Source organism: Hoplias malabaricus, chromosome 5 (assembly GCF_029633855.1).
Source record: "Hoplias malabaricus isolate fHopMal1 chromosome 5, fHopMal1.hap1, whole genome shotgun sequence".
Taxonomy (NCBI): Eukaryota; Metazoa; Chordata; class Actinopteri; order Characiformes; family Erythrinidae; genus Hoplias; species Hoplias malabaricus.
The window spans coordinates 23,543,214-23,561,704 of record NC_089804.1 but is presented as its reverse complement, the minus strand read 5'-3'; the positions used below and the strand labels follow the sequence as shown (position 1 = coordinate 23,561,704).

Below are 18,491 nucleotides of genomic sequence, written 5' to 3'. Positions count from 1 at the left end.
GGAGGAAACACAGGCAGAACACAACAAATTCCTCACAGTCACCTGGAGGAAACCCACGCAGACACAGGGAGAACACACCACACTCCTCACAGACAGTCACCCGGAGCGGGAATCGAACCCACAACCTCCAGGTCCCTGGAAATGTGTGACTGCGACACTACCTGCTGCACCACCGTGTATATAATAAGAAACATATATGAATATAAAACAGTTATACAGATTAAAACAGGAAGAATCATATAAACACACAACCTACATACTCTATTATGAATATCTTTGTTAGAATAAAATCTCGTGTCTCCCAAATGGGAAAATACTCTCATAACCCCATCTACCCCAAGCATTTTGGACCAGGTTACTTTTATTTTGAAAAACAAACGCCCTACCTCTGTAAGTCTCCTTCAACGTGTGTGGTTGCTGCGCTCTCTCTCTCTGTGTATCGCAGTAGAACACAGTAACCTTCTGTTGTGTGTGTGTTATCTAGGTAGAGCTCGAATTAAACCATCTGGATTTAAGTTACCGAGCTAAATGCAAATTATCTGTAGTCAAAGTTTGATCAGGTAAGTTTTTATCCCCCGTTGTATGCCTGAGTTACTAGAAGGTATCTAACTGCCGCCCATTTAAGGTGGAACAAATGTTAAATGTCATAATTATCTTCATATGACAGCATTATAGCATTTTAGTCAGCATTATACTTCAGTAATTCACAATATTTTATGATGAAAATAAAGCTTGAGTTACTTAATAAATTAATGTATTTGTTCGAACTGCTTCTGATCGCTACGTGGAACAGAATCCAAATCTTTGGACTCTTGACACAGTCGGAGGTTATAAGAGTTTATTCCTTCAATTTACTAATGGATATGAATCCAATGTAGTTGGTCCCGGATCATTTATGAACACTTACTCATTGTGAAAAATCCCTTTTGTTGCTGCGATATATATATATAGTATTTGGTTCAGTGTTCCCCACCTACAAAGTTCAGTTAAAGAAGTTGGTTGCTGTTTCTGCAGGTTAACCCCAAATCACTTTAAATGATGTTGAGGTGTAGGCTCTGGGGCGGCCAGTCCACCACTGTTCTGAGAAGCACCAGCAGCTTCTTTGTTTGATTATTCTTTGTATTTATTTCCTTTTCCCAGTAAGGGCATTTTGTTTTAGAAAAATGAAATAAAGTAAATAAAATGTGTGTATATATATATATAATATCATTTCCAATATCACCCAGCACTGGGCTGAAGTTTTTTTTGGATCATGAAACTCCATGGGGTGTGTGCTGTTTGTCGTTATTGTTATCAGTGACTGAATTTGCTGGTATTTGCAGATAATGGTGGTATAACCTCGTTCGTCTTTAAACCCATGGAACGATTGGCCTTTCTTGTTCCAGTTCTTCCAAAAAGAAGCCAGATTTCTATTCAGAACACTTCTTTTTTGCATTAGATTAGTAACTTTTTAACTATTAAGTTAATGGTAACTTCTTTTTAAAAAATATTTAAACAAATTAACAATCACACTTGATGTTTTATCCCCTGTCCTGTTTGTATTAATTTTGTTAGATTAAGTAGTAACATTTTCTTCTTGCCTAAACGTCTATTAAACCAATTTCAGCAAGGTTTATTTCTGTTTTCATAATTCCAGCTTTAATGAGCATCACCATAAAAAGTGTTATGACAATTGATCCTTAAATGAGTAAACTTTTATAGATGTTTATATAGGCTTATGTTCATTGTTAGGACAGGTGTTATGTAGCCTTATAAATTAACATGTTTTCAGTTCTGCCAACCATCATCTGTGCACACCTTGTTAAGAAATCCTATGATTTATCTTTGTTTTATTTTTATTTTCCTCTGTTCAAGGCTCTTCTTGTAGAGACACTCCCACTTTTGGAGCCAATGAAGACGAACCAAGACTCAGACCTCCTGGAAGGTAGGATTACTTTAATGATAAAGGGAATCGCACAGACTGGGCTCTCCCACATGTTTTGTTTTGGGATGAGGGCCAGTGTAAACAGTCTCTCAGAACACCGAGAACCTGCTTTTCCTAAAATAATAACAGACCACTGTAATTCTGCATTGTTCTTTAGGTACAATCATTCCTCTGTCAGGAACACAGGTTCTAAAGTGAATTAAACACAAACCCAGTGTACACTGGACACCATATACGGGGTAGATCATCACTGTGTAACAGTGATTATGTCACATAAACAATCTAAGCATCAGTCAAAGCAAACAATTTGGTACATTTAAGGTAGTGAGACCCCTAAGCGTTCATTTATTTACTACTTATTGTGGTGCACTAGGAGATCATTATGGTGCACTAAACTTTTGCACAGAAGCCTGAAATAGTGCACTGTATAATGAATAGGGCACAGTACTGAGCTCAGCATGTGACTTGGGTTTACATCACCAAAATAATTAATTCATTTTTCTCACCCAAAAAAAACCCCAGAATTTGTTGTGCATGCTATTTTAACTCTTGTTTGTCCTTGTGGTCTCCACGGCGTTTTGGTAAGTGATGTAATAACGATTCTGTTATTCAATTTGCGAAAATCCACAGATATTTAGTTTTTGTTATTTGCTGTGTCTGTATCTTTAGGGCTGGTTTGTTCCTGCCTTAGTCAAAACAGCATTTCTTAAACCAAAATTCAGCTACAGGTTATGCGCCCCCTAGCTGTAAAGCAGGGGTAGTGTTACTTTGGAGCCTTGGAGATAAATTTGGTACATTTTGGGGTGATATTTGAGCCAGAAATGATTATCCAACATCCATTCCTAACACAGCTAAATCAGTAAGTCTGAATAAGAAAAGTAGAGACGGTTGCTGCATCAAAGGAGGAATAAATGAATACCCTTCATGTGAGAGGAAATGCTGAATGAGCTGGTGTCCAAGCCAAGAAATGTTTAGTAAGTAATTGTCTAGGAAATGACACACTATAAAAGAGTTCTTTTTATGAATGAAAGGGAGATATATTCCTGTCACGTCTTGTACTTTGTGGCCGTGTTTCCGAATGACAGCAGTATATTCTGAACCCTCTCACCTTATCAGAGAAGCTGTGTAGGCATTATAAAAAGTGACAGAATATCCTGCATGGGATTGCATCACTTTAAAATGGTCACAAAGACCTTGGATACCTGGAAGTGATAAACCAGGTCAGGGAGAGCTTTATACTTTTTACTGGGGAGGATATAATCCTGTTTACACGTGAGCATTTTAAAACTTTCTTTACTAGAGTGGCTCCAGACATTGGCCCAGTTCGTGTGAGTCTCGTGAAGCTCTTGTTTGTTCTCTTCAAAGTCATTCATTGTACAGAGTGGCAGATGGATAATTTTCAAATTTCTGGTAAGCCCAGATTTCATCAGACTATTGCAGCTGTGTCTACAAAGAGATTGCACAATTCTGGACATAAGGTCTAAACCCGGAAGCTTGGCACAGCATGATAGATGGAAAATTTTATTTCTCAGGTTTTTTTTTTAATTTCTGCATAATTAAACATAATTAAAATGTATTGAAATGTGGCTTGATGTGAAATATTTCATTGTAGATAAGCAATGAGATTTAAATTTAGAGGAAAAATCCTTAGTAACTGTAAATTGTAAGTTAATGTGAGATGATTTTATTTCTTGTTTTATTTGACTATACTTATTTGCTGATTAATTTTTATTTGTGTTCATACTTATTGTTTTTTATTTTTTCTATTATTATCATTTTATTTGATTGTGTTTGGTAAAATAAAACAAGCACATGTAGTGTTTTTAATGCTAAGTACTCAACAACACCCTCTTCTGGGTCCGTCCCTAAACATGAGTGAGTATGTGTGTCAGTGAGTGACAAGCCAGTTCCATGAGCTGCTTTGCATCTGAAAGAATAACAGAGAGAAATCACTAATGTTGTGTTCTTGCTTTTAAACAGAATTGTGGGTCTAAGCTGTATTTGTCTATGACAGAAATAAACAGGTTTTTGTTGGCATCATATCCTGTGGTAAACAGAACAGCTGCAAAACTAGACTCTCTTAACTTCTTCCGATGATTTTTTTTCAGAGAACCAGCCTCAGCAGAATGGTGTTTCTCCGTCCAGCCCGACTCACTACAACGCCATCTCCTCACCCACAGCTGATGAGGAGCCCATCTCCACCTACTTTGAGGAGAAGATCCCAATTCCTGAAGATGCCACGCAGGTAGATTTTCAGCTGTGTTTATTTAACATGAAAGTATCTTGATGTATATCAATGTGAATTAGTGACACTATGATCATTTTACAACAAGTCTGCTAACTTTTAGGCCACGGCTGCCCCCACATTGCCCCTATATAATATTGAAGGCAGCTTGGTTTATGCTCTGCATAGCAATCATTGTATTGCATAAATGAAAATGTAAAGCATTGTTTCTTGTGTATTTTTCTGCAGATATTCAGCTTCCGAAAGCTGTGGGCCTTCACTGGACCTGGCTTTCTCATGAGCATCGCTTATTTGGACCCTGGGAACATAGAATCTGATCTCCAGTCAGGAGCTAAAGCTGGATTTAAGGTGAATGTAAAGCCCTTGTTATTTATGCTGTGTTTAAACTGCCAGGAAAAATATCATGTTCAATTTCCCAGAATAATAGGAAGAGAAGTACAATGTGTCTTAAAACTTAATTGCAATGTAATTACCATAACTAAAGAAACTGTGATTTTTTTAAAATATTGCTCCACTCATTCATTTACATCAAAACCCAAATTTCAAAGTCAATGTTTTCAACACATCGGTAGCATCAAATCAATCAATTAAAAAAAAAATATTTCAATAATATCAGCCCAAGCATGGGGATTGGTGGTGTCACCATTTTAATGCCTACATGGCTACCATTTTTCAAAGTTTCATAGTTTAAACATAGCATTACACCTCTGTCTCTGATCACTGATGTTTTTTCTCTATTTTAGCTGCTTTGGGTTTTATTAGGGGCCACTGTTATAGGACTTTTATTGCAGCGATTGGCCGCTCGTTTGGGAGTTGTGACTGGGATGCACCTGGCAGAAGTTTGCAACAGACAATATCCAACTGTGAGTCAAATGTCTTTAAATATCTATAATAGTCTTAAATTGAGCTCTTTGTAATACAGTGATAATGAATATATGATGTACGATATGTTATGACATGAGACATTACATGAGAATCATCAGCATTAACAGATCAAAAAGACAGATAATACATTTTGCATTAAAAATACCATAATAAAGTGTTGGCGGCACGGTGGTGCAGCAGGTAGTGTCGCAGTCACACAGCTCCAGGGGCCTGGAGGTTGTGGGTTCGATTCCCGCTCCGGGTGACTGTCTGTGAGGAGTGTGGTGTGTTCTCTCTGTGTCTGAGTGGGTTTCCTCCGGGTGCTCCGGTTTCCTCCCACTGTCCAAAAACACACGTTGGTAGGTGAACTGGCAACTCAAAAGTATCCGTGTGTGTGTGTGTTGCCCTGTGAAGGATTAGCGCCCCCTCCAGGGTGTATTCCCGCCTTGCACCCAATGATTCCAGGGTGGCTCTGGACCCACTGCAACCCTGAACTGGATAAGCGCTTACAGACAATGAAAGAATAATAAAGTGTTTTCACATGAGTATGTACATTTTTTTCACAGGAGTATGTACATTATTATGTACCGTTTATGTTCTTAGATATACAGAAATGTGTTCTAGTCTTGTAAAGCCAATGATTTACCTGTATTAAATATTAAATATTATTTTCTCTTTCAGGTGCCTCGTATAATCCTGTGGCTGATGGTCGAATTAGCCATCATTGGCTCAGACATGCAAGAAGTCATCGGCTGTGCCATTGCATTTAATTTGCTCTCATTTGGCAGGTAATATGAAATAAACATAATTAAATACAAAATATCAAAACACAGAACCAAATTGAACCACAGTTTATGACATATTAATAAAAGACTCTGGTCAAAACTGCCATTGAGTACAATTTATTCATTATAAGTGATATTTCCCACTTCAGATCTATTCAGTAAGCCACTTTCATATGAAAGAGAGGGAAATACAATCACAGATTGAAGAGTAAATTGAAAAAACTGAAAGTGAGTCTCCTGTAAAGAACAGAAGCTGGAATAAAGACGTGTGAAAATGTGATTTGTAATTAGTTGTTGAGGCTTTTGTGCAATTTATGTCAAATATCTGCTGTTTTGATGCTTATAATGAATAATGTGTCTTTTAATGAGCGTTTTACTTGGAATAAGTTCTGTTCATTGATGTTATTATAATTTCACTCACTTTCAGGATCCCTCTGTGGGTTGGAGTGCTCATTACCATAATTGACACATTTGTGTTCCTGTTTTTGGACAAATACGGTATGCCGAACTGAAGAGTAATACTTAAATGAAAAGAAGATCATAGGTTTTCAATGGATGATTGTTGTATAACATTAAATGTTTTTAAATTATCAGGTTTACGGAAATTGGAGGCCTTTTTTGGATTCCTCATCACCATCATGGCAGTCAGTTTTGGATATGAGGTATAGTAAACATTCACTTCATAATAAACGTCACAGTGAAGGAGGCATTCACCAAATTTTTAGAAATTCCAAAATTTTTTTTGTGGGTTTTTGTTAGATTTTTTTTCTTTTGCGCTGGTGTACTCTTTGTAATGAGATTTAAATAGACTAATATGTTTAGTTATGTAGTAAATTTGGAAAATACAATCAAATTAATTGTTTAAAAGTTAATAAAGATTATTCAGTATCTATTAAAGTATCTGAAGTAGGAGCATTCTTAAAGGCTAAGTCCCACTTAATGGACCTCACATTATTTTAGTTACTGACATATATAAGTATGAATTAAAATGAAAATAGCAGCTTAATTTGCTTTAAAACTGACAACTTTATTAAATTGACGGAAAAACCCGAGCTCGCTACGGAAATTCTTGAACGCAACCGTGACGTCACTGGAGGACAACAGCTGAACAACGCTGCGGTAAAACACCGTTATGACAGTATCTAGCTAAATAACCAACATTATTCACGACAATAGCCTAGCAATAAGCTAAACTCAGATTTAGAGGTACCGTTAGTCTTGTAAATGTGATCGAAGTCGAACTCGAATTCATCCGACACTATAAACCTCCGTAATGCAGCTACGTAGCCGAGTATAATCTGAGCCACCGAGTTTAGCAAGTCAAGCTAACGTTAACTAACACCAACTAAAACAGGCGAAGTAAGTGTCCTTACCCTGTTTACCTCCATGTTACAGAGGCTCTTGAACACCTTTCGTTGGTGTCCTTACATGCCCATATTGTTGGAAAAGCGCCAGTGAAATGAGCTACAGATAACGGAGTGAGCGGATGGTCCTTTCCAAAGTGCCCGTTTAAAGTTGACAAATTTAGTCCATTTTCTGGATATTTTGGGATCTTTGGGCCATTTGTGCACAGATGTCCCACTGTACATTCAATGATTGCAGCCAAAAACAACACACCTTTTCATGCATTAAATTAAGTGCAGCTTCTAGAGTTGTTGTCCACCATCTACGTCACAGGCAAGACGCCTATTAGAGTTTCCGAACACCGTTGGGGGGGGAACCAACGGTCTTTTAAACCTTATTCCTTAAATTAGTAAGAAATAACATGTTTTCTGAATATCAATAACTAATAATCTCTGATAATAACAGTTAATTAATTATTATTTTGTGTTTTTCTCTCAGTATGTTCGAGTGGCTCCGGATCAAGGCCAGGTGTTAAAGGGGATGTTTGTTCCATATTGTGAAGGCTGTGGTCCAGTTCAGTTAGAACAGGCTGTGGGAATAGTCGGAGCTGTTATAATGCCTCATAATATCTATCTGCACTCGGCTCTGGTGAAAGTAAGCCCTGCAGTTTCCCTGTGAATATATCTAAGGTCCAGAATATAAAGAAAATATATTTTTTATTAGTTCTATATAAGCATCATATATTCAAAGGTGTGCTTCTTTTTTTTTTTTCTTTTGTCTTGTTTAAATCTGTTATAGTGACGTTTTCTTTTTCTTGGCAGTCTCGAGAAGTGGATCGAGGGAATAAGAAGGAAGTGAAAGAGGCGAATAAATATTTTTTCATTGAGTCCTGCATCGCTCTCTTTGTCTCATTCCTCATCAATGTCTTTGTGGTCGCTGTCTTTGCAGAAGCTTTCTATGACAAAACAAATATAGAAGTGGTGAGTGTTAAAAAGATTTAATTTAGATTATGATGATGTCTGCAGCTTCCCTTCAAATTGAGTGCTTTGACGTTCAGAAATAAACATGTTTAAGATCTGAATTTAAAATGTTTACGTATAACAACATAACTCAGTGTAATATACTATTCTCTTGATTTACAGAATCAGCAGTGTAATGAAACTGGAAGCCCACACACTGATCTCTTCCCACTCGACAACAAGACTCTTCAAGTTGACATCTACAAAGGGGTACATGATATTTTCTGAGCTCATTAACTCATAAATCCTTTATTCCAATCAAAACAGCCATTAAAATCCTATTACCTGTTCCATCTGTATTCATTCTTGTGTTGTAATATTTCAGGGTGTGGTTTTGGGCTGTTTCTTTGGCCCTGCTGCTCTCTATATCTGGGCAGTCGGGATCCTTGCTGCTGGACAGAGCTCCACTATGACTGGAACGTATTCTGGACAGTTTGTCATGGAGGTATGATTTTATAAATGTAATTATTTTTACATGGTCTTATTATGATCATGGGTATAAATAAATTTTAAATTAAAATTCTGGACTAAATGCAGTCTTTTTCTGGTCACAGATAGGATGCAGGATTTGCAGTTGTTTGCAAATGTTTAGACAACCTTGGTCCAAAAAAGCATTTGTTTATTGATCATGGACCATGTCAGTCACTTGATATGACTAATGTGATTAAACACTGATCTTACTGTATTCTCTCTCTCTCTCTCTCTCTCTCTCTCTCTCTCTCTCTCAGGGTTTCCTGAACCTCCGTTGGTCTCGTTTTGCCAGAGTGTTATTGACCCGCTCCATTGCCATTTTCCCTACTTTGTTAGTGGCTATTTTTCAGAATGTTGAGCACCTAACTGGGATGAATGATTTCCTCAATGTTCTGCAGAGCATGCAGGTGGGAGAGTGTGTATAAATTAATATGGAAATAACTACTATTTTGGCTGTTAAAACAATGTTCAACAGTATTATGTTTTCCCTGTCATAGGGTGCCACAGCCATCTGTAAATGAGAATCCAGTTAGAAACTATGTCCTCTACATCTCTGAGTCTGAAGGATGGCCCCCTCATTAATCTCAACAATGCTAGCCGGCTTGGGCATGTTTTAGCTGAAATAACAGAATTAGCTGTTTGTTTTCTTTTCAGAGTGTGCTGAGTACAGGATGTTATACTCTTCTCCCAGATGATGATCCAAGAAAAGATTAAAATTAGGGTCACAAAAAGACTTGGGCAAAGTTGCAGAAATTTATCATGAACCTAAATGTCACTTGATCATTTTTTAATAATGTTTTTTTAATTGGTTTTTGCTCCCTTTTTCCTGTCCAGCTTCCTTTTGCACTGATCCCCATCCTGACTTTCACAAGCCTTCAGTCCATAATGAATGATTTCGCTAACGGACTGTGAGTATGAAGAATAAAATAAATGTATACTTTTAAATACTAGGAATATTTAAATGAAACAAAATGTTTCCTGGGAAAAAGTTAAGAGTCATTTTATAGTTTACGTTTTAGCAGATAATGAGAACTTTACACTAACATGGGCAGAAAAAGGCCTATTTCTTTAAGAAAAATCACCATTCAATTTCAGCCACAAACTCTTGTGTATGACCTGGATGCTGTTTATTTCCAGGGTGTGGAAAATAGGTGGAGGAGTGACAATCTTGATGGTATGTGCTATAAACATGTACTTTGTGGTGGTGTATGTCACTGCCCTCAACAGTGTCGTGCTGTACGTGTTCTCTGCACTGCTGTCCATTGCTTACCTCTGCTTCGTGGGATACCTGGTGAGAGAGATTTATGTTTTATAGACCAATTCGTAACTGTTATTAATGTAAAGTGTTAACGTATCAAAAAAGGAGACCCTATGGAAAATTTATAATGCTAATTTTTGAATGCTACAATGAAATGCATAAAAAATGTGTGCTCCCATCTCTAACTCCATGCACGTCTGGTGTATTTATGTACCTTTGGTTTGATACAGTATTTTTATAGAGAAACAAGTTTACATTAAACAGAAAAAAAGTTGTAGACCTTCTTTAAAAATCATATGCAGTCAGCAAAGTTTTGAATCCTTTTCATGTTTTTATCCTTTGAATGAAAACAGCTTGTGGGACTGAAAAAAACTGATCTCACTGCTGCAGTGTGTACTTGGTTTAATTATTAAACCAAGATCATTTACTAATAGTCCTGTGTTTTTTTTAGGTGTGGCAGTGTCTGATAGCTCTGGGAGTGTCCTGCCTGAGTTGTGGAGGAAGGGTAAGGAACCCCCCATCAGTTCTCATTGAGGAAGAACCTGAGTTTGATTCTTAACCAAGCTGAGGGTTCCACACATCGGTTTTTTAAAAAGTTGAGATAAAGATTACTCAGAACATTCCTCAAACAGCTGCGGGAACAAATGTGTACTTGGTGTGGAGTAGATACCAAAGGTATTTTATAGCTGTGAAGAATCTACAATACATTTGATTAATATTTTGAAGTTAAAATGACCACTGTGAAAGCCAGCAGTGATGTTGCCCGCTTGAAAATTGAAGAATGCAATGTTAACAGCTGCGTAAAAAGTGGAATTTCACAATTCCTTCTTAATTTATACGTTTTTGAGACAGGTGGGAAGTGATTGCAGATAATTGATTTATTTACAGTGGTGTTTAACGGTCGAATTCACCTTCACTTTCAATTATTTTTACTCCAGAAGTTTCTCTAGAACCACAACACACCTCACTTTGTCCACAACTCAGCCAGAGGGTCATGAAGACATTTTATAAAAGAGAGGAATTCCCCTTTACAGCATTGTTTACATGACTTTTAGGGCAAAATATTTTGAAGAGTTGAGACCTGATAATGATGAACTTGGTTTATGTAGCGTTTTTCTTCGTTAATCTCATTGTTGATCAAGTATTATAAATCAGAAAAACAAAATGCAGCTTGATTACATATCAGTAATGAAATACACAGTACGTTAGACCAAGTTGAAACTCATTACCGTGTTTAAATTTAATTTAGGAACTTCTATAATTGTGGATATTTGTTATCATAGGGTTAAATTCCATATAGTTTATGTTTTGTTTTAAATTCTAATAGATACATTCGTTCTTACATAGCTGTCATGAAAACATCAAACATTTCTCCTATATTCTTATAAGATAAAGCTGGCAAATGTCACGTGGTCTTCCTGTTGTGGACTTTATGTCCATATGAGCAATTCCGGGTCTGAGCTGGATTTCTCAGAAATGAATGTGATGTTAGAAAATCTCCGTTATTGTGTCCTGTGGTAAACGGCCCGCTTCAAAACCAGATCCATTTTCAGTCTATGTACATTTCTCCACTATCACTGCTGTGAATTACCAGCTCATTAAGGCTTTAAATATGAACTACTTGCTACAAGTTAGAGCTAACACTCCTGTGACTTGAAAGGACCTTGCTCTGAAAGTAATGGTGCAATTAAAGTTCAACACTACTGACAATGACCAAAAAAAAAAGGCCTACAGTGAAAAAAAGACTTGCTGAAGGTGTTTCCAGTTACATTTAATCACACCAGTGTTAGTTGGTTGTCAGGTTGGAGATAACCTTTAGAGGGTAAGAATAAATAACTGCTTTGGGATTATTTCAGTCGTAGAGAATTCCAGCTTTGAACCCGATTATGAATTTTATTGAATTACATTATTCTACACAAATAGTTAATATTATTACAAACAATAACAATAATGATTGTGATGATACTAATTTTAGGAAGGTGTTTAAATGACCTTTAACCTCTGCCGTTATTATACTCAGTTAAAATACTACTGCAGATTGTTGTACTACGTTGTTGATTTAAAGGGTAAGCACTTAGTAACTCAGTGAACAGTCTGTTTATTTAGTGCCTTTGGAGTCACACTTTGTAAGTTGCACCTATTGTATGAAGTAGATCAGTTTTGTTCTTCACTGTAGCATCTGTATTGTGCAATTTAATTTTGGTTGTATGTCATGCGAGTGATCTTTAATTTATTCATGTGTTTGTATTGTTTCTAATCGCCACAAACCTGAAGGTTAGTTGTTATGGTGCATGTCAAAGCAATACCTCAGAACATTTCTTTCTTTCATTTCTTTATTTTATTTTTTTTTGTTACATCATTTAAATTTCATTATGGGAACATTTCGAGATCAATAGACAAATGGAAGAGTCAAGATTTCTATGAAAACGAATATTGTTACATGAATTTGAGTTAATACGTGGAAATTTCAGAGATTTTATATTTTTTTTCCAATAGTGACACTATAAAGGGAGATGGGAACAGTTTTGTGACTCAGAGCTGCAATGACTGTGGTGCTGGATATGGTTATATGTAGCTCAGACTAATTAAAAAGAGTTTAAGATGTGATTAAGAGGGCCAATCAGGCACCTAGATTTTAAAAACTATTCCTTGATTATTTTAAATTAATTAGATAATTTTTCATAATTAAATAATTTGAGATTATATAAAGTAACATAAATTTTGAAAATGGGGACCCAACTCTAGTTTTGTTGACATTAGCATTCAAAGTTTTTTTGAAATGAAATGGCACCATTTTCCACTCAGTATTTTAGTTATTTGACCTAAATTCACCTTATTTTTTTGCACTAGAACTGTGAAAAATGCTCTGTGCTATTATTGATTGGCCATACTTTTTAGTTTTTCCTTTCTGTTTTAATGCTTTAAGAGGTGTGTGTATGTGTGTGTGTAGAATTCAAGCTTAAATACAGCTAATGACAGCAACTCATGCTTAATAATGCACCAAATATAGCCTGGAAATTTGGCACAAACTCAATGGAGAGCCAATGCCAAGTGATAGTTGCAGCTATTTAAAATGAGGAAAATGCATTTTTTTGGACACTGTTGCGCACACGCACACAAGATGTGGATCTGTTTGCTGTTTTTTGGGAGGAGTAATTTATAGATATTGCATTTATTGTTTGTACCTTTTTCAAATAAGGACAATCTTGAATTTTTATCCAATGCTACTTATCAGTCCATGTTCATGTGATTTTTATCAAATTTTTTCTTTATCTGTAGTTCTTTGAGTCCAGAAATATTGTGGACTCTTATTCTATGCAATTACGCTTGTGCAGAAGCCTCTGAAGACTGATCTGAAGTCAGTGTTGTTGAAATAATTGCATGTGCATCGTCAAATGTACAATTTCATTGCGTAAAATAATCACATCCCACAAGAAGTGATTTCAATGAATTTGCTTCTGTTCATTTAAAGTAAAAATTCTTGAACAGTGTTATTTGTTTAAAGCAATACAATAAAATACAGAATACAGACATGAAGTCAAGGGCTCCTGTAGTTCCTATTGCACACATTTTGTTGAGACCTCAATAGGTTTAAAATAAACACGGTTTCTTTGTTCTTCATGATTCTGTTTTATTATAAACAAAGTAATGAGGCGATTCCTAGTCTTCCTGGTTAATAATATTTGACAGTGGTGGTGAAATAGACGTCCTCTCCATAACATTCCCCACAGAAAGTTCTTACAGTAAATGGTGGTGAACACACTGCTGACATCTGAGACACTACTCTTTTTAAACGTTTAGTGATGAGCGCTTCATCAAAGGAAGATAAGTCTGAGGTTTATAAAATAATTAAAAGCTCACCAAATCTCACCTTTGAGAGAGAGAAGAGGGATATCAAGCTTCACACTTGCTTTAGATCTAAACACATCCACAGCTGTTTGTGTCCATTCTTTCCACTGTGAGACGAACAACTCAACACTGGGTCGGAAAGGACGCAGAGCTGGAGAAAAGAAACCCCCACGAGACAAAGAAACGGACACAAAAACAGAACACTTGCAGTAGGACATGGTCATCTGAGATGTGAAATACGGATACTGATTGATTTATTGATAAGTGAGAAGCAGAATACGCTTCTAAAACTGAACTCTGAAGGTGTGGAAAGATGTCTGAGTCTTCCCAAAGGATGGAGGCTGTAAAAAAAGGTAAAAGGGTAAAAAGACCCTCAACAGTGAAACACAAAAATAGGGCCAAAATTAAGCTCTATACTTAACTACACTTTCCTGTGAAAGGTGGTTATTTTAACACTGACCTCTCTCTGTCTCTCTTAGATTCAGGTGCCGAGTCGACACATCGATATTTACCTGCTGAGTAACATGGACTCTGACGCTCTAGTGGAAAGTTAACAAACACAACGTAAGGAGAACTTTGTTTTTGTTGGTATTTTATGTGAAATACGTATTTTCCTGGACTTGTCCTAATGCTACATAAGTGACCTTATGAGAGATAGAGCCTTTTGGGACTAAACTTTAATGATGTCATCTGGTTAAGTTTTTTACTTTTTTTTTTTTCTTTTCCATTTTCTTTCTTTCTTTTTTTTTTTTTTTAAATTCACACGGACCTTTAATTACTGCACTAAAAGTCATAGGTCATGGGTCAGCAATCTTATCCAAAAAAGGCCAGTGTGGCTGCAGGTTTTCTTTCCAATTATGCAGAGCACACCTCATTCTACTGGTCAACAAGTCTCCTTCTCTAAACAGTTATATTAATAATAATAAGCTACTCTTATATAATGCCTTTCACACATCCAAGGATGCTTCACAATGAGAAGAAATTTAGAGAGGGAAAAAACATAGGATTTGAGAGTTATACAGGATGCGCTCCGTATGGAATGAAAACCTGAAGCCACACTGGCCTTTTGTGAATGAGATTGGTGACCCCTGTTATAGGCTCTGAAGGTCTGGAGCAGAGTTCTTCAAATCCAAAGCTTGGATTCGGGTTCCAGGCCAAGATTTAAAGATGGCCAGTTGGCTTGACACTGCACCTTTAGTGTCATACAGTCCAGTAGGTTTAAAATCCTGGCCTTTGATCCATGGATCAAAGATGCAGATTTAAAGACCTCTGGTCCAGAGCACACAGTGATTAATCAGAAGATTTAAACCACTGACACATAATGTGAATAATATTTGGATGCAAGATTTGCTATTTTAGAGATGATCTTAAAATATTGGCCTGAGAGAAAGTGACTCTTTCAACGTCAGTGTCAAGAACTGACTGTTCATTTGCTGCTTGATATAATCCCACCCCTTGACGAGGGCCAGTGTCACCTGATCATCGATATTATTTATTTCACCTGTCAGTGGTTTTAATCTTGTGGCCAATCATTGTATGGTTGTCTCTCAAACTTCTGATGTTTTTGTTGATTTTCTAAGTGCAAATAAAGGAACACATGCTCTAGAGAGAACGTCAATATAGCATTTTATTATAATTTTCACTCTAAGTGTTCAAGTTAATAATCAGTGTTTGTGGATTCACTTGCACAGGAGCATGCTGACTATTTTCACTCAGAAAATCAAATGGTAAACTGACCATTAGTGCCAAAATTTTGCACACTAGTCTCTGTATGACCGTGACTGTTACAGGTGTTTTAAGCTACTTTTATATTTAGCAGCAATATCAACAGTAAGAGTAATTTAATATTTTAAAGCCAAACCATAATTACACCCTGTAACATTTACACTTCACTGGCTGAATCATTTTAAAAGGACCAACCTCTAACAAACTGTTTTGCACCTGTTTGAGATGCTGTTGAAAGTTTTAGAAACCATCTCCAGTGAAAAAGCTGTTTATTTTCCAGTGCAATTCTGCCAATTTTGCTGATATTAATATATATTGATATATATATGATTTATCAAATCCCAGTAATGCAAAAAAATGTGATATTTAAATTTAAATTTAAAATTATTTTAATATATCTATTCAGGATAACTGCATTAAGAAAGTGTTTAAATTAAATTATAAAAATGCTAACTGCAAAGATTTTGGGCAGTCAGATACACTGTATTTATACATTTATAAAAACAACTCAATTTATCTGGGGAGTAAATATATAGTTCCCAGTAAAATACAGTAATAGTAATATATTGCAGTTTTTATATATATATATATATATATATATATATATATATATATATATATATATATATATATATACACACAAATTTGTGTATACTGCACGATATCTTAAAATTAAATACAATTTTCATAATTGTTGATGTTATGTATTTGTTTTAAAGTGATGCTTAAAGGGAAACTACGGCCAGATCAAAGATAACTATCTTCTCATGGTGCCTCTTAAATGTGGAAGATGCTTTCTTTTATACAACAATATATTGAAATGTTATGCTTTTTAGCAGTAAATACCAAACATTTCATACAGCTCACCCCCATATCCCACCTTAAATATAAATCATACAAAATGTCCTCCTCCCTTATGAGATTTGTTATCAGAATGTAGTTTTCCTAGTCTGTCCAGGGTTTCCCTTTAGTACTTTTAAGTTGTGCCAGTATTTTGAATGTGAGTTACATCTTCCATCATGATTACATGGTGCTTTTCTTTAATTTTCTTTTACTGAAAATATGATCAGCAGTCGTTTTTTTTTAGATTGAGTGTGTTAGTTTTACACTAGAGCCTTTGTACAAGATTTGTACTTGATTATTGTATTCTTATTGTATTATATTTTTTGAAACTGTCATTTACCGTCAAAATGTCATGTACAAAGGCAAGGAAAAACGTTTCCTGTAATCTTACTTTTATGAAATCTGAGGATTTAAAGAAACTTTTAACCTTGAGTGATGCAGGATTTCTGTGCCATGTAACTTAAGCCAAAAGCTGAGGCTTGACGAATAGAAATTACTCTCAGCTCTTTTGCCAATGGACAGGATTTCTAGGCTTCTGTTATTAGGCTAATTGGTAGAAATCCTGGCCAGTAATCCACAAAGCAGAATTCTAGAAATAGCCGGATATCTCAAGGCCAAATATGTCTAATGAATCACGCTATATTCTCCTATTGGATAGACCTGACTTTAGACTTAATTTATCTGGCTAAACTGTGAATCCTAAGGAGCATTCCATTAAGCAGGATTTCTCAGTTTAGCCTGTTAACTTAAGGTTCCGTTAACATGACATTATATTAGAACAGTCGTGAACTCTGGGCCTGAGATATCTGGCAAACTCATGAAACCTGCTTTGTAAAACATCCGCTCGCTTTGTTAAACACTCCCATGAAAACCGCAAAGGTTCTGGAGACTGCAAATTATGGGCTTATGTCATTAATCACTCATTCATTTGAATCAATTTTCTTTGTTTCATAACTGAATCCAAAACAATCCATCAGACATCCTGCTGGGAAACAAAAGCCAGATTGAAAAATATTAATTTCCAAGTTTGGAAATCTGTTTTGTTGTTGATGGTTTTATTATTTTTTTTAATCATCTGATGTCCTAAGACCTGGGTCATCAGTCTTATCCACAAAGGGCCAGTGTGGCTGCAGGTTTTCTTTCCAGTTAAGCAGCACACACCCGATTCTACTTGTTTACTCAACTAGTCTTCTCTAAACAGCTAAGCAGTGTGTGCCTCTGTTTGGTTGGAACGAAACGCTGCAGCCACAGCGGCCCTTTGTGGAAAAGATTGGTGACCCCCTATTCTAAGATGTAAAAAGTAATTCTTAAGACTGATCAGATTTTATAAAACTGTAATATCTTTATCATTATCTCTATTTAAATGGGTCTCTTGGAGCAAACAAACAAATGTTTGTCTCACACTGAGACAAAATTAAGATTTGTTGGACTTTTACGCTGTTCAGTTGTGCTGGAATAATAACATACACCATTCTACTAAAAGTATTAGGATGCTCTCTTGATATGCATGGGAAAAAAGGTCTTCCCCAAAAATATATTTTACATATATTTGCTTCTATTGAATGTTTACAAAAAATAATTAAATTATGTATCACAAAAGCAAGCAATTATTAGTGATACAGTGAAGCCCAACAATAAAATACATTACTATATACATAATATTTTGCCAGAATGTCCAGATACTTTTGCTGCTGTGGTGTATCTCGCAAAAGTGTGAAACACTTCTTTTTGTGTTTATAATATTTGTATCTGTCATTATAATGTGTTGTATGAAAATAAATAAATTTGGATTAAAAGTTAGTCTGTTTTAAATATATTTTCGCTACAAAAGTAGGCACATTTTGCTCATTAAAATACTCTGACCCAAACATGAATGTAGAGTTGCCAGATAGTTTCTAATAGTTTACCATTAAAATATTTGATATTCTAAGTAATTCTAAATATAGATGTTATTTGTAACAAAAATCAAATTTTAAATAATTTAATTTATTCATTTATAAACAAAATTCTTACCCAAACTACCCAAAGATATCTAAAGCATATTACTTGAAAAACTAATAATAATAAAAAAAATCTAATTTAATATTAATTGGTCTTTATTTACTAGTAAAATTACATCTGAACAACATTTCAATTTTTCATTTCATTTTTTATTTAGTTTATT

At 35.6% G+C, this 18,491-nt stretch overlaps 1 protein-coding gene across 1 annotated transcript; it reads left to right on the top strand.

Moving 5' to 3' along the window:
* Positions 1-431: 431 nt before the first annotated feature.
* slc11a2 (solute carrier family 11 member 2) lies at positions 432-18,113 on the top strand. Its single transcript, XM_066670126.1, has 17 exons — positions 432-560; positions 1,855-1,924; positions 4,033-4,169; positions 4,398-4,517; positions 4,913-5,032; positions 5,715-5,821; positions 6,246-6,316; positions 6,413-6,480; positions 7,661-7,816; positions 7,984-8,142; positions 8,305-8,391; positions 8,507-8,626; positions 8,910-9,059; positions 9,487-9,560; positions 9,790-9,943; positions 10,362-10,415; positions 14,239-18,113. Exons 2-17 carry the CDS (start codon positions 1,891-1,893, stop codon positions 14,311-14,313), a joined length of 1,686 nt encoding a protein of 561 aa, XP_066526223.1. The 5' UTR covers positions 432-560; positions 1,855-1,890; the 3' UTR covers positions 14,314-18,113.
* The last annotated feature ends 378 nt before the right edge of the window (positions 18,114-18,491 follow it).